Source organism: Micromys minutus (genome assembly GCF_963924665.1).
Source record: "Micromys minutus genome assembly, chromosome: 2".
Classification (NCBI taxonomy): Eukaryota; Metazoa; Chordata; class Mammalia; order Rodentia; family Muridae; genus Micromys; species Micromys minutus.
The window spans coordinates 84,030,326-84,046,674 of NC_137971.1; the positions used below are offsets into that span (position 1 = coordinate 84,030,326).

Sequence of the window (16,349 nt, forward strand, 5' to 3'; positions counted from 1 at the left end):
AAAAGTTTGGCAATTCCACAAACTATCAAATATGGTACTTGCCATATAACTCAGCAGTGTCTCTCCTAGGTACCCAAGGGAAATGAAAACACATAGTTATACAAATATTTACACCTAAAAATCACAGTGCTAACTTTAAATAGGTTAAAAAAATAAAAATAACCCCCATTCATCAAACTGATCAACAACTGGGTTGGGGGGGGGGTTGCTCAGAGGTTAAAGTGCTTGGTGTACAATCAAGGGGACAGGTGTTTGGACCCCTATAACACTCACTTCCAGGTCTCAGTCTACCACTGAGAAAAGTCAAAGCAGGAACCAGAAGGCAAACCTTCTTGCTATTCCACACAGCACCAAAAGACCTCCCTTCACTGCTGAAGTACACAGGAACCATGTGTGCCTTATTGCTTGCTAGCTGGCTTGTAGGCTGGTATACCCTGCTTGCTTTCTTACACAGTTGGGGACCGCTTGTCTAGGAATAATGCCGCCCATGGTGGGCTGGACCTTCCTACATCATTTAATAATCAAGATAATCCCCCAGTCATGCCCAGAGGCCAATCTGATCCAGGCTACTCCTCAGTTGAGGCTATGTCAAGTAGATCTTAAAACTATTCGGGACAGTAAGCAAATCTGTGAAACAAAGGATGGATTGGGATAGAGGGGTGGGGAAGTAAGCACAGGGATGTTTTTTGAAAGGTAATAGAAATCATCTACAACTTACAGCAAACACACTGTAGAATGACACCATTTAAAGGTGGGATATATATATATATATATATATATATATATATATATATTTTTTTTTTTTTTTTTTTTCCTGTTTAAATTACCATCCCTCTCTAGGGACCAGACAGTTTTTCCTCTGGCTTTGAACTTCCAGCAGAGACCCGAAACATGCATCCCCACCTCATGAGAAGCTGTATGAAGACAAGTTATTACTGCATGACAGCATCATGGCACCCAGGCTAATGAGCCTGCAAGTTAAGGCAAGAGGTCCTAAGCTAAGAGGTCTGGGCAAGAAGGGTGGTTTGGGAGGGACCAGCACAGCAGGCAAGAGAGGAATCTGTCATCCACACTCCCTCTCTCCTCCCCATCAAACATAATCTTCCAACCCCAGAGGTACAGAAGAGGCTGTTAGATGTTTTTTTTTCACATAAGAAGACCATGAATCACAATTCCCAGAACCAGCAATTCTGAAAGGGCTAGGTAGCCAGGAGCCCAAATGACTTCAATTGATGTCATAGACTGGGAAAGCTGACAGTCAGGCCTTCCACACTGAAAGTCAATTGCCAGCCATGAAATTCATGGCCCCTGGACTCCTCTTCCCCACCCGCTTCAACACCAATTTAAGCAATTCTGAACTTTGATCTCTGTGGTAGAATGTTCCCGATTTATTGAAGTGTCAGGTCCCAATTGTGTTAACATCCACCTCTGGCAGGGCCATTACTAGGCGTGAATCTGGGTGCCCATCACCCTGTCACATTAGCGCAGTGACAATCAGAAGCAACAAATCAATCTTCCCCTCCAGAGTCATGGGGAGCCTTGCAATTTACCATAATGACGGACAGTGAGGAAAAGCAGGTGAGGCTGTCATTTTTCCTCCGGGCGCTGGAGGGGCTACCAACAGGATGCCCTTGCAACCCTCAGCCAAGACGCAGCTGCAGCTCCCTGCAAAGGGCTACACCCTCAGACTTGCTTTACATCAGACTGTTTCACAAACAGCCTCAAAACTGTCAGCCCCCCCCTCCCCCCCCCCCCCCGTGCTGTCACTATTAACGACCTATCTTCTGCAGGTCTGCTCCACCAGGGCTGAGAGCCAGGAAGGGTGTGTATGTGTACTCAGCCTTATGGTAAATAGGAAAACTCCTTCCAGCAGAGAGAACTAAGGCCCCAAGCCTGAGGTTCCAAGGTGAGGGGTGAATAGGGCAAGAAGCTGGGGTTCCTTGGTAAACACCCTCTCAGCCTCATGGAGCCAGTGAAAATGTGATTCTGTAGTGGTTATCAACAGCTCAAGCTGTTACTCAATGAGGAACCCGATCTGCTAGCCTTTGTCCCCAGGACCCTGCCTCTGAGACTGTGCCCTGGATTCCCATAAGTCTCTCTGATTCAAGGCCGTCAACTTAACTGGATTTAGAATCACCATAGAAACACATCTCTGAGTGTATCTATGAAGATGTGTCCAGGAAGGTTTTTGTAGAGCTGGAAAGAGCCATTCTAGTTGCGGGTGGCACCATCCCATGGGGTAGGGTCCAAGACAGAATAAAAAGGAGGCAGTGGGCACCAATGTTGTGTTCCTCTGCTTCCCAACTGCGGTACGATATGGCTGGCTGACTCACACTCCTGCTGCCATGCCTTCTCTCCCACAAATGCACCCTGGAGCTGTGAGCCAAGTTAAGCCTCCTTCCCTTCCTTCCTTCCTTCCTTCCTTCCTTCCTTCCTTCCTTCCTTTCTTTCCTTCCTTCCTTCCTTCCTTCCTTCCTTCCTTCCTTCCTTCTGCCAGGTATTTTGTCCCAGTGATAAGAAAGATGGTAATAGAAGAATCAAGGCATGCGACAGACACTAAGATTCTCTGTTCAGAGTCCCCACACTTGCTGTCTCGGTGCCTCACCTTCCTCATGCTGCCTGCAGCCCCCACAGCCACGCAAGCCAAGGCAAACGTTGACTATAGAACCACTGCTCTGAATCTAGAAGCCAGTGGACTCTGCAATTAGCATCTCTGAATTCTACCAACGAAGGTGCTATAAAGAGAGAGCATCATGGAGCCTGCCGCACCAAGCCTCCTAAGGCATGGGGTACCCACAACTTGGTTTCATACCATGGTAGAAACAGCCCGTTTTAGCTCAATGTGGTCACCCCCAGGAGCTCAGCTGTACTTCGTTCCTGAAGGCAGAGAGCTGGAGTGTTCTTGCCACAGCACAGCAGAGAACAGTGGTGCTAACAAATGCTCTGGTGACATCTGCCACCAAGTGACTCCCAGAAACACTCCCTGAGGTACGGGGTGTGACAGACACGTGCTCCAGTGGGGTCAGGTCCACAGCAGATGTGATACATCTGATGACTGTCTCCTGTCCCAGATGAAGGATACCTGCATAACCTGCTTGTCAAAAGTAGGGAGGCAAGGAGATGGTCCAGTCAAGTGCTTTCTTGCAAGTGCAAAGACCTGAGTTCAATCCCCAGAACTCACATATATCTGTAAAAGCCTAAATGATGTGACAGTGGGAGCTTATAATCCTAACCTCGGAGGGGAGATGAAGACAGCTAGGTCTCTAGGACTCACTGGCCAGCTAGCCCAGACTATTTGCCAAGCTCTAGGCCAATAAGAGACACTATCTCAGAAGGCAGTGATTGGTACTTGAGGGACAGCACTTCAAGCTGCCCCACTTCCTCCAGACCCCTGTGGGCTTTGTCATTGTTTGTTTAGGCCCTTTTGGTCACCTCCTTATTGGTTTCTGTTTTTCAAGACAGGGTTTCTCTGTGTAGCCCTGGCTGTCCTGGACCAGTCTAGTCTTGAACTATTGTCTTATTTTGAGACTGGTCTTTCACAGAACCATGGGCAGTACCTGAACTTGAGACTCACCTCTCAGGTAGCTGGGGTTTACAGGCTGGTACCTCATGACCTATTTAGCTGTCATGTTTGGCTGATAGGCAGGACTCTTGCTGAGGAGTAAAAAGATATGGCCTTACCCTTGTTCATCTGCAGCTCCTTAAGCTTTGCACTTCAGTGAAAGAATTTTGAGACAGACTGGAAAGAATTCATGGGATGGGAGGAGGCTGGGGTGAAATAATTCTGAATCTCAGAGAGGTCTGGCCTGCCTGTCTTGTCTGTGAGATACTATATCTCAGTCCTTCATTTAAGTGTGTCAACACCTACACAGAGCCACTCAGAGGAAGCCTTCCCAGCCCCCACTCCCACACTTTTTCATGTTCCACACTCGGTACCCACATATCCTAGGACCTGGTCTCTGCTCCTAGAGGTCTGTCAAATAACAGGACTTACTGAGAACGTCTTCCCCAAAGAACATACATTCCTGGGGAGTGGAGGGGAGGGTTTTCACAAGCTAAACACACACGCCAAAAGTTAAAATCCATATAGAACCCAGGGACAAGAAAAGTCACTCAAGATTACAAGAGATTTTGGGGTAAACTGGGGTCTTTTTTCATGGGAACAAGCTGCCCACTGATGGTCCGATCCAGTCAAGACACACTTCATGGAGAGGGTGTTGGGTACTCTGTGCTATGACAGACGCCAGGGACGGATGCCTGGGACATAAATGTGACCAGAACATGCACAACTCCTGCCTGCCTGGTATCTGCAGTGGAAACAGAGGACCAAGGCCGAGGCCTAGGAGCCTCCATACCCAGGGCTCCTGTCCTCAGGTGAGGCCCTCACCTAGATTTTCTTTTAAAACTAGATTCAGATTCCACAACATACTGGACACTGCACAAAAAGGCTCTTAAAATTACTTTACTTTTTTACCCTTAAAGGTAATTTAATATTGAATTAGTTGTGCGGCTCTCTTCAGGCTACGTATTTGTAAAAGCGAGTGGAGGTTTTAGTTGCTCACCAATGTCCACAGAAAGACTCCATCTCTTCTCCAGCACTAATGGCTGAAACCTAATTATGAACTATGCTTGTTCACCAAATACAGATATTCCAGGAGACAAGAATGGTCCCTACTATGGAGGTGTCCTTGGGCAGGAGCCCATTTATCAGCTCTCCATCTTCTCCTCCTGACACGGAGGTGCCTTCATTAGCAAAGGAGAGAAAGAGTCTTTGTGGTGATGTAATTCCCAGACCACCCCGTGCAGACAATAAAATGGAGTTTGAGAGAAGCCTGCTGAAATCAGAGCTCAGAAATCAAAGAAGGGCTGTGAGGGCCCCCAGAGGTTATTCAAGACTAATCCCCTAATTTTAGAAATGGGCAAACACCACCAGGAAGGAGAAGCAACTGGCTGTGATTATGCAACCTGTTAGTGAGGGCAATTTTCACCAAGTAAATATGGGGAAATTCATCCCTCAAAAAAAAAAAAAAAAAAAAAAAAAAAAAAAAAACCAAAACTGACGTGTGTTAAATAGTATTCAGGGCTGACGCTCTCAGCAAGTTCCACACATAGACATAGGGGGCAGAATGGAATGTGCCTGGTGTCACATAGACTGGCAAACCAGAGGCTCTGGTGCACACAGGAGGAACAGCATCCCACCATCTTCAAAGTCCTATAAGTTACATGCAGAAGGGAAATCATCTGACTTTTCTTTTTTTTTTAAATTATTTATTTTTGTTTGTATGAGTACACTGTAGCTGTCTTCAGACACACCGGAAGAGTGTACCGGATCCCGTTACAGATGGTTGTGAGCCACCATGTGGTTGCTGGGAATTGAACTCAGGACCTCTGGAAGAGCAGTTAGAGCTCTGAACCACTGAGCCATTGCTCCAGCCCCTCATTTGACTTTGTGTGCTTAGTTTCTTTTCATATGGCCTAAGATAGTCTTGAACCTGCTATGTAATAGAGGATGATCTTGGATTTCTGCTCCCCTTGCCTCCAGCTCCCAAATGCTGAGACTGCAGAGCCACACCACCATGCCTGGCCTATGTGGCGTGGAGACTGAACCTAGGGCTTCATGTATGCCAGACAGGCACTAACCAACCAGATTGGGTCTTAATGAATGAATAGAGAAGGCCTTTTTTAGAAATGTCAAATAGTAATTAATCAAATAAACAGGCAAGAAGAATATGGCATTGCTGTTGTGAGCCTAGCCTTTACAGCTGAGCTGTCTCTCCAACCCAAAGGTAAGGACACAAGAACAGGATGTGCTCAGGAAATGAAGGGTGCTTGCAGTGACTAAATGAAGAATTCTTAAAAGGGAAAAAAATGAAGCCTGGGATACAGAAAACTCTGACCTGGGGAGAAGTTCCCTTTACATCTAAAACAAACAAAATAAACGAATAAAAATCAGGGGCTAGAGAGAAGGTTCTGTGATTCGCAGCACTGGCTGAGCTTCCAGAGTACCCAAGATTGCTTCCCAACATTCACAAAGAGGCTCACACCACCTGCAACTCCAGTTCAAGGAGATCCAAGATGCTCTTCTGACTGCTTCAGGCACCAGGCACGCACCTGCACACGGTGCCCACACATTCATGCAGACAGAATCCACACAGACACACATAAAAATAAATAACTCTTGGGGTGGAATTAGACAACATATTCCCAGGCATGGTGGCTCACGCCCGCAATCCCAGAACATAGTACGCAGAGACAGGAGGGATCACCTGAAGTTCCAAGCCAGCCACGCTTCTACAGTGAGACCCTAAAAAATGAAACCAAACTAAAACAAAACAATATATTGGCCAAAGAATGAGGAAAGAAGAAAAATGGGCCAGAGGGGACTAGTTGGGGGTGGACTATAAGACAAAATAACAACAATAAAACAAACAAAAACAAACTAACAACAACAACAAAAAACAACCAAACAAAACACCAGGTAGAAAGAAATAAACAATTAATCTAAATGAAGGCAAAGGGCCTTTGCAGCCCGAGTGGAAAGTCATGTGTATGACATGGGATCGGCAGAAGAGCCGCCGGGCCGTCCATGCCTCCACACAGCTTGCTCTCTGTTTTGCACTGCCTTGGTGCTAAGAAGGCATTTGATATTTTTTTCAGTAGCTAAAAAAGGAAGGTAAAAATTATGCAAACTTCGAGGTCAGTGTCAAATGTTTACTGTTTGACCCTTAAAAAGAAGTCATTGACTTTGGAAATCGTACCTGCCACAGTGCCGCTCTCTGTGGCTGACGAATGATGACAGAGCGGACAGAAATTGGAGACAGGTAGGACAAATATCTCCACTTGGCACGTCAAGTTGGGAGTCCATGAACTATCCAAGTGGGATGTATTATGAACAGGTCAGCATCGGAGATATTCAAGAAGCATCAGTGGGCAGATGGTAGGTGAGGGGTGGGGTAGGAAAGACACCAGGAATAACTTCAGAGAGAGCAAGGTAGCAGAGATGATTTGAGGACTCGGAAGATGAACAATGCTGAATGTCTCCAGGAGCCTAGGGAGAGTCAGGAGCAGACTTGGTAAAGGAGGCCTTGACCGGGGAAGTCACTTGAACAGCAAACAAAATCAGTGCTCTGGTTGGGCCCGGGATTCAATATTCCCCCAGTTTTCCTACTGCTTCTGGCCTCTTCTGTCTTTCTTGCTGGTTTCTCATCTGCCAGCTTCTGAATGTAGGGAACCCACAGGCCCCAGTCCTTGGACCTCTTCTATTTTATAACCAGACTTGATCATCCCATTTAATCTCCTGGGTTTATATACACATGGCTGCATCTCCACCTAGACCAGTGGTTCATAACCTTCCTGATGCCGTGACTCTTTAATACAGTTCTTCATGTTGTGGCAACCCCCCCGCCATAAAATTGTTTTTATTTCTACTTCATACTGCAATGTCTCTACTGTTAAGAACTGTAATGTAAATATTTCCTGGAGATAGAAGCCATGACTCACAGGTTGAGAACGTCTGATCTAGACCCCCCTCTTGATTCACAGAACACACTCACACCCAACATCTGTACACGGAAACACAACAGGAATCATTACCTAGACAAGACAGAAACCCAGAACCGCCCTTCCTTTTCTCCAGGTGGATCTGCAGGATTCTCTACCACTCTTCAGATCAACTCCATCTTTGCAGTTATTCAACTTAAAACCCTGGCACCTTGATTTGACTCTCATCTTCCATCAGCCTCTCAATAACTCCCTCTTCCTGCATCTTCATACAACACCACACACACACACACACACACACACACACACACACACACACTGCTACCAGAATGTTTCAAACTCCCACTGTCTGTTACCTAGATCACTCTAGGAACCTCCTGACTCATCTTCCTGCTTCTATCGTTGCTCCTCAGTCAGTTAATATTACCAATGACATCTATGGAGTTAGGAGCAATGCTCTTTCTGTGACCCTTCCCAAACCTTTCTGCCTTGCTCTGGGTGGAGAGGCCCAAGTCTCACAGTGACATAGGACATATCAAAGTAAAGCCAGCTAAGTTGCAATTCCTGAGCACAGACCTGGGTTGAAAGCTGACACAACATCTTGGGTACAGGATGGGCCTTGTTTTTCAAAAGGCCACTTAGCCCTTCCTAAAATGTCTAAATTAATGCCATAGGGGCCTCATGTGGTCAGTTGCTACTTACAGATGCTACAGAAGGTTCTACTGCCTACAATATAGACCTTTTCAAATTTCAAAGACTCTTTGAAAGTGAGTTGAAAAATCAATAGTTACTATTATTTGTGCCTTATTATGCATGTGACACAGCCTCTCCTGTAAATTTCAAAACTTCCAGGAGGAAGTGGGGATCTAGGTGACTCTGATAAAGCATTTTGCCTCACATGGACAAGAGCTCTAAAGGTAATCATGAAACTGCAAAAACGAGCTAACTAGCTAATAAAAGAAATTTCAGTCTCATGTTAAGGACATGAAAGACATTTCTGTCTTGTTCATCTAACAGTAGTACTTATTTTTAATTTTTCAAATGTGTATATATGCATATATATGTGTGTGTACATATGCACACATGTCTGCATATTACATTCATGCCTGGTGCTTGCAGAACCCAGAAGAGAGCACCAGATCCCTTGGGACTATGATTACAGATGGTTGTGAGTTACTAAGTGGACATAAAGAATTGAACCCTGGTCCTCTGCAAGAGCAGCCAGTGCTCTTAACTACTGAACTACCTCTCCAGACCCCTGTCTGATTGTTTTTCTTATCACACACACACACACACACACACACACACACACACACACACACACAGAGGAACATCTGAGCATGGTGGTATACACTGCTATAATCATGAGTTTCAGTTCATCTTCAGCTATATAGGGAGTTAAAGGCCAGCTTGAGCTACATGAGAACCTGTCTCAAACACCAAACACATTAAGCTGGGATTATAGCTTGGTAATAGAATGCTTGCCTTGAACTTAGGAACCTTAGGTTTGATCTCCAGTATTGCCACAATAAAACACACAAGACAATAGAACACAAACATGGAAATTCACTTGATGACTTCTAAATGAGACTTACTCAGGAAGACATTTGTATAGGAATTCTTGACCTAAATATTCCAACATACATCCTATCTTTCAAATCTTAGTGTTTTAGAGTGGGACAGAGCAGGTATCAAACAATGAAGGGCGGTCCCATGAACAGTCCATGCTGAGGCCCTAGAATAGTTTGTCAGCAAATCAGTGCACATGATTCTGAAAAGTCGAAAAGGAGGGAAATAGAAAGCAGATTTTGCATAGCACAAAGTTGTGAATTCACACACAATGTAGAGTGAGACCCAGCCCAGTGTTACTCCAGGTGAGGGTTTGTAGGTCATGGACACACACTCACCAACAACAGCCATTATCAGCCCAGCCTCAGGCCTTCTGTGACAGTCTGGTAGAACCTCCCTTGGGCAGCAGGAAGCAGCAGGAATGAATGAATGGTGGCCAGTCCTGTCAGAAGCTGCGTGCATTCCTATTTGCTCGTTTATAGCCCTAGGATTCAATAATGGACTGAAAAGAACTGGGGTTTATAGTTTATAGAAATACAAGTAATATCTGGTTTCAAAAACCTTAATTGAATAGGATGGGCAGGGCTTAGGAGCCTCAAAGAAGCCCACAGAGAGACAGTGTGGTACAGATAGGCCCATAGCTATAGTAATGGAACTCTGTTTTGGCTAGAAAGAGACAACTCTGAGGGGGTCCACCAGGCCCCCTCCATCTTCCCCTTCTCTCTTCTGGAATCCAGTGTCTGCTGACTATGTAAGGGCAAGCCCCACATTCTCTCTCCCTCAGTCTGTATCCTTTTACGTTCAAGGATGAGAAAGAACACGAATCCTGGCTTCACTCTCTCTCCTTCTGTGCATATTCCCAACGGTGGCTGTGTCCCTAATGGCTACAGTTCCTGTCCAAGAGCCCTTCCTTACAGGAACACGTACATGTAATCCTGCTTACTGATGAGGCTGAGGCAGGAAGATTAATAATTGAAGGCCAGCCTGAAATGATATTCAGTTTGAAAATAAAAGTAAGCAAACAGAGGGCCGAGAAGATGACTCAGTAAAGTGTTTACCACACAAGCATGACGACCCACACTCAGGTCCCCTACCATCCATTTAAAAAGCAGGCACTACAGCGTGTAGCTGCAATCCCAGCATGAGGGAGGCAAAGGATCCCTGGGCTTGATGGCCAGCTGGTCTACCCTAACCAGTGTGTGCTAGGGAAATAGCTCTACTGATAAATGAGATCAGTAAGCAATGCTAAGCACCAAGACGCATGAGTGCTCCCCAACACACACACACACACACACACACACACACACACACACTCACACACACACAAATTAAATAAGTAAATAAATAAATAAATGTGGAGAGCACTTAAGGAAGGTATTGAACATTGGCCTCTGTCCTCCACATGCATTTAAACATGAACATATTCCTACACATATCCCATATACCTGTACAGGGCACAGGGAGGGGACAAGTAAGCCCACTGAAGATGTAGCTCAGTGCTTAGCATGTACAAAGCCTTAAGTTTGAGTCCCAGCAATATAGAAGCAATAAAAAAATCAAGAGCTGGGGAGTTGGCTCTGAGGTTAAGAGCACTTGATACTCTTATGAAGGACCCAAGATTGATGTTCAGATCTGATGCTCTCTTCTGGCTTCTGTTGGCACCACACACATTACAGACATACATGCAAACAAAGCACACATACTCATTTAAAAAATATGTGAAAAATGAACCAAGGAGAACACAGGGGAGGATGGTCGAATCTTTATTCGAATGGAAAACAAAATAGATATCGGAGGTTGATGGAAGGAGAGAACTGGATAGAAGAGGGTATGGGGAGGGGTGTAGGGTAGGGAGGGAGAGCAGGGGAGAGGGAAGAGAGATTGACTGATGTGGGGAGGATATGCCAGAGACCTGGGATGAGGAGAGGCCCCAGAGCATCTAAGGGGGGTGACTCTAGCTGAGATTCCTAGCAGTAGGGTATATGGATCCTGAAGTGGCCACTTCTGTAGCCAGGCAGGACTCCCAATGGAAGGATACGGACAGCAACCCATCCACAAAGCCTCAGGCCCGTAATGTATCCTGCCTACAAGATGTGCAGGGGCAAAAATAGAGCAGAGTCTGTGGGAATGGCCAGCCAATGACTGCTCTAAATTGAGACTCATCTCACGGGCAAGAACCAGTCCTCGGCACTATGAATGACACTCCGCCATGCTTGCTGACAGGAACCTAGGATAACTGTGCTCTGAGGGGCTCCACACAACAGCCAATGGAAGGAGATGCAGAGACTCACAGCCAAACATTAGATGGAGCTCTGGGAGTCTTACGGAAGGGTTGGGAGAAAGACTGAGAGATCCGAAGAGGACATGGATTCCACAGGAAGACCAACAGAGTCAACTAACATAAACCATTGGGAGCTCCCAGAGACTCAATCAATAATTAAACAGTGAGTACAAGCTGGACCTATCCCTTCCATACATATGTAGTAGCTTGGTCTTCACGTGGGTCCCTCAGGCAACTGGAGCAGGGGCTGTACCTGAGCCTACTGCTTACCTGCCTGCCTGGAGATCCCAAACCTGTAAACTGGCAGGCCTCGGTGGAAGAGGATGTGCCTAGTTCCATAGCAACTTGATATATTTGATATATGGGGTGGGAGTTGTGATGGGAGGGGGTTGTCACCTAGAGGGGGAGCTTCCCCTTCTAAAGGAAATGGGGGGGGGGAGGACTTATGTGAGGGGAGTCCTGGGAGGAGAGGAAGGTTGATATTGGGTGGTAAAATAAATAAATAAATATTTTAAATTATTTTTAAAATTAAAAAAAAAAAATAAAAAATTAAATGAGACTCCAGCTCAGTGGGTTCTGGTTACCTTCCCTGCCCCTTCAGGTATAGAGGGAGTAACAACAGCTTCCTCCTTTTATCAACCCTCTAGCTGTGGCCTGCCGGCTACACATAGCCAAGGTCTAGCTGTGGCCTGCCGGCTACACATAGCCAAGGATGGCTGCCAATGTTGCCTGAGACAAAGTCATAAACACACTAAAAACACCGAAACCTCTATGAAAATCTGGTGAGGGGTAACTCAGTGATGGTGTTTGAGTTTCAACTTTGCAGGTGACATCAGGTCGCAACATGAAAAGGCAGGGCACGCCGGCTCTTGTTGTATCCCTTTTGGGCTCTGTGTTGCTTGTGGCTCTGGAAATAACTCCTTTACTGCAATGCACAGAAACCTGGCCGAGGCTACTGAAGGAATGAAGAACAGAACAGACTCACAGATACACGTACAGAAAAGCTGGGGTGGGCGGCCGCGCACACTCCGGTGGAGTGGCACCAGCCGTGCAGTAACTCATTACTTCAGCATGGCTTCTATGGATAGCCCAGGGGGAGGGAACTGGCCAGGCTTGGTAGGAGATATCTGTAGGTGACAGTCTCAAGCTTACGCATCCAGGAGGAGGAGGCCCCGGATGTTAGTTTTTGCACACACTGGTCAATCCTTTATAACACTCATACTTGTGAACACTCAACAGCACACTCAGACTAGAGGAAGGCTTTGTTATTACTCTGAGCCTGATGTAGAGGAAAAGCTTTGCCAGTTTCCCATGGGTCCAACAGCCTTGGTCCTTGACAGGGCTGTCTCATGTCAAACAACATCCACCCCCAGGACTTCACTCTCTTTACACTCCTTCACTAATTATTCTCAAGATCCAATCCAAGTGGACCTTCTGCTTCCTCAGGGCTCTCTGCTGAACGGATGTGACAGGATGCTAGAGAGCCTTAAGTTCATGTCCCTGAGGACTAGCTAGCTTCAGGGACAGCAGATGCCGGGCTTGGTGAAGAGAAGGCTCCAGAAAGTAGTAAAATCTATTTCAAAAGGGTCAATGTCACATCAGACTCCAAGAGAGTAGCGGACACACAATGATAATCTTTGGGCTAATAAAAACGTTTCTCAAAGGGGCTAACAGTGGTTTGAACGCTGCAGGCCAGGTATGAGCTTCAGTAATTCTGAGCTGCCGTCCATCAGATGAGCCTGTACCAGGAACACAATCTAGAAAAGGGACTTCCCAAGCTAGGACCTCATGATCAGTCACCCACAGTACACCAGTCAATGGTTCACCAACACACCTGCCCAGGATTTCCACTTCTGTGGTATCAGAGACCTATGGCCAACTGTGGTTGCAAAATACTGAATGGAAAATTCCAGAAATAACTCCTAAGTTTTATGTTGCACACTGTTCTGATTAGCATGATGAAATTCTGCTTCATTCCAAACCTTCCTGGCTGGGATAGGAGTCCTATGGAGACACATTGTATATGTGGCCTTGGTAACTTAGTAGCTATCTTTGTTACTGGCTCATGTATCGGCCTGACCGTCTCAGCACTGCAGTGCCTGTAATACTGAGTACTATCTGTTATTATCATCATTATGGTGTGTGCACGATGCATGTATGTGGGTAATCTGGCACAGATCGGAGGTCAACTTTGTGGAGTCAGCTTTTCCCTTCCACCGTATGTCGGATCTAGCCCACCAGTCTGGCGTGGCAACTGCCTTTACCCACTGAGCCATCTCGGCTCAGCCACGTACAGCTCTTACTGTGCCTAACATACAGTTAAACGTTACCATAGACATGTACAGGAAAAGCACACTATACATCAGGCTCAGAACAGCTCATCATATTGGCCATCCACTGAGCATCTTGGAATAATTCCCTTAGAAATAAGGGGAAACACAGTCACTTGAGGGGGTTAGGTGTTTTGTAGATTCATGCTGCAATCTAGACAGCAGACACTTAGCTCATGCACTGAGTTTGCTAATTAAACAGCAAAGTGGGTTCCATACTTTAGGAGACTAGGAACGTGAGACATTATCTAGTTCATGATCTCAGACCTACTAAAGTAATCGCCTGAAATGATCTGGGGGCTTGGGCTATATATAACACAGTGGTTGGTAGAATACTCACCTAACATCACCGAGGCCCTAAGATCAATCTCCAGCACCACAGAAAAGAATAATCAACCAACACCAAATTGAGCAGGCCCGTCATCCCAAATACTTTGGAATTACTTTGAGGCAGAGGCACAAAGGTCCTGCCTGGGCTACAACAGACTAAGCTCAAGGTTAACCCCTGCAACGCAGAGTCTCAAAAGAGAAAGAGAAGAGCACTGTGGTGCTCATGCAGTAGACCCAAGCTGAACCTCTAAATTCAATCCCAGCGCTGCCAAACAGGAAAACGTTTTACCCTTTTTATTCAGAAACTATTGCTACATTGAATTTTTGAACTTCATTTCATATACCCAAAAGCAAGTTGTAAACTCTGCCTATGGGACAAAGTACTTTACACAGAAACTTATATATATATATATATATATATATATATATATATATATATATATATATATAACTTGGACTGGACCGTCCAGGTTCACAGCTGGGTCACGTACTTAGGTGTAGTGAGTTTATCTTACCATTCCCCAACACCCCCCACACCCACCCCAACTTCAGCACGTTCTTCTCTCAGTCAGTCAACTAACATTTTATACAAATCATCACTATCCACACAAGCCCAGGGGGCCCGCGAAAGATCCAAGGAGGCCAGTGTCACTGTTGTAAAGGACCTGAAGGCGCCCGAAACGATGGCGCAACAAACCAATGAAGGCTGAGAGCGGGAGTGACGGCGCCAGAGAAAACTTTCCAGCAGAAACTTGGCAAATGCCAGTCCTCGGGCGGGCGCGCAGAGGGCGGGGACAGCGGCCTAGCGGAGGGCGCAGGGGACCGGCTGGGCCTGGACTCCGGGACAACAGCCACCCAAAGTCTGGGCTCCGCCTGTGGCCCAGCGATGACACCGACCCGGTTGGGGCCTGTGAGGCGACATGGGGGACACTGCGAGGCGCGCCCCGGCACTGCCAGGGTTGCCCCCCACTCCCAGGCTCCCGGATCCCTGCAGCGCCCGCGGCCTCCGCTGTTCCTACCTTCCTTGGCTTTCTTCCTCCGGGCCAGCGTCCCTCCGAGTTTCCCCAAGAACGAGTCATCCTTCTTGCGGGACGGAGGCGACTTAGGGGTGGGAGATTTGGGGACCAAAGGCGACTTCTGCGGGGATGTGGCCATGACGGCGGGACACGGAGCTGGAGCTGGGCGGCCGCGGCGGGCGGCGGCGGGACTGAGGCTGCGGCTTTCCAAACGGAAGCGGAATTATTCCAGGCATTTGAGGCAGCTCGCTCGCCTTTCCCGTCCCTCGCTCCCTCCCTCGCGCCGCCCTCCGCCCTGCGAGGAGCTGCTGCGCCTGGGGCCCCGCGCCCCGGGCTGCCCTGGCTGCGAGGATGCCCTGGCTTGCTGCTTGCTGGGGGCTATAGGCTATGGAGGCAGGGGCACATGCATGCTAGGGGGATGTGAGGCCTTATCTGGATCCTGGAAGCCTTCACTTCTTTCCTGCTTTACACACACACACACACACACACACACACACACACACACACACACACTATCCAGAGGGATCAGCCCTGTGACCCTATTTCCCAGATGTCTCTTGCTCTACCTCCTGCATAGATGGGGTGTCTGTATTGTTAGCCCTCTTGTCTCAAGAAGTCAAGGAACCAAAATGGGCTCTGGTCCCAACAGACTTCCGTTCAACTTCTGCATGAATCTGCCGACTTCCACCTTCACCTGTTCACATTCAACCAAAGCTGGAAGTCCACAAAGGCCCAGCTTTTTCCTCTTTCAAGGCACTCATGCCTATGGAATCATAACCGTAAGCCAAGACTAGATGCAGAAGGCACAGCCATGAACTCCCGTGAGACACTCATCCTAACCCATGTAGCCAAGAGCAATAGAATTAGTTCCAGACTCTCTTAGCCTAACACTGGAGTCACACAGGGCAGTTTTAAAGATTCGTGCTGGAGATGTTTAAGAGACATATTTTTACTATGCTTCTTCGTTCTAGTTGTGGCTTGAGCTATTGTGTTTGACTGTCTTTCCCATTCTTACAGGGCACCTTGGTAGTACACCAGCGGAAAGAGTTACATATTGTTTCCACAAATCTTTCTCTGGCGAGGTATAAACAAATATCTAAACATCCTTCACAGAGCGCCACCAAGAAACCACAATTCCCCTGAAATCAAGCTTGGGGGACCAATGAGCTTATCAGACTTAGTTACAGAGCATGGGTGAGGGGGTCACCTACAGAAATGTGGGTGGCCCCAAAGCAGCTGCACTACAACAAATTCCTACCCCAGCACAGATGACTTCTCCTAACTGTATAGATGGAATCCCCATTCATTCAACAGGCTACTTAC

At 46.9% G+C, this 16,349-nt stretch overlaps 1 protein-coding gene across 1 annotated transcript in view; it reads right to left on the bottom strand.

Moving 5' to 3' along the window:
- PARVA (parvin alpha) overlaps positions 1 to 15,208 on the bottom strand; it is a 149,327-nt gene extending 134,119 nt beyond the window's left edge. Inside the window, exon 1 of the mRNA XM_080913255.1 lies at positions 15,030 to 15,208. Within this exon, the coding sequence (XP_080769381.1) occupies positions 15,030 to 15,165 (136 nt within the window). The 5' untranslated portion in view covers positions 15,166 to 15,208. The remainder of the gene's footprint in view (positions 1 to 15,029) is intronic.
- Between the last annotated feature and the right edge of the window lie 1,141 nt (positions 15,209 to 16,349).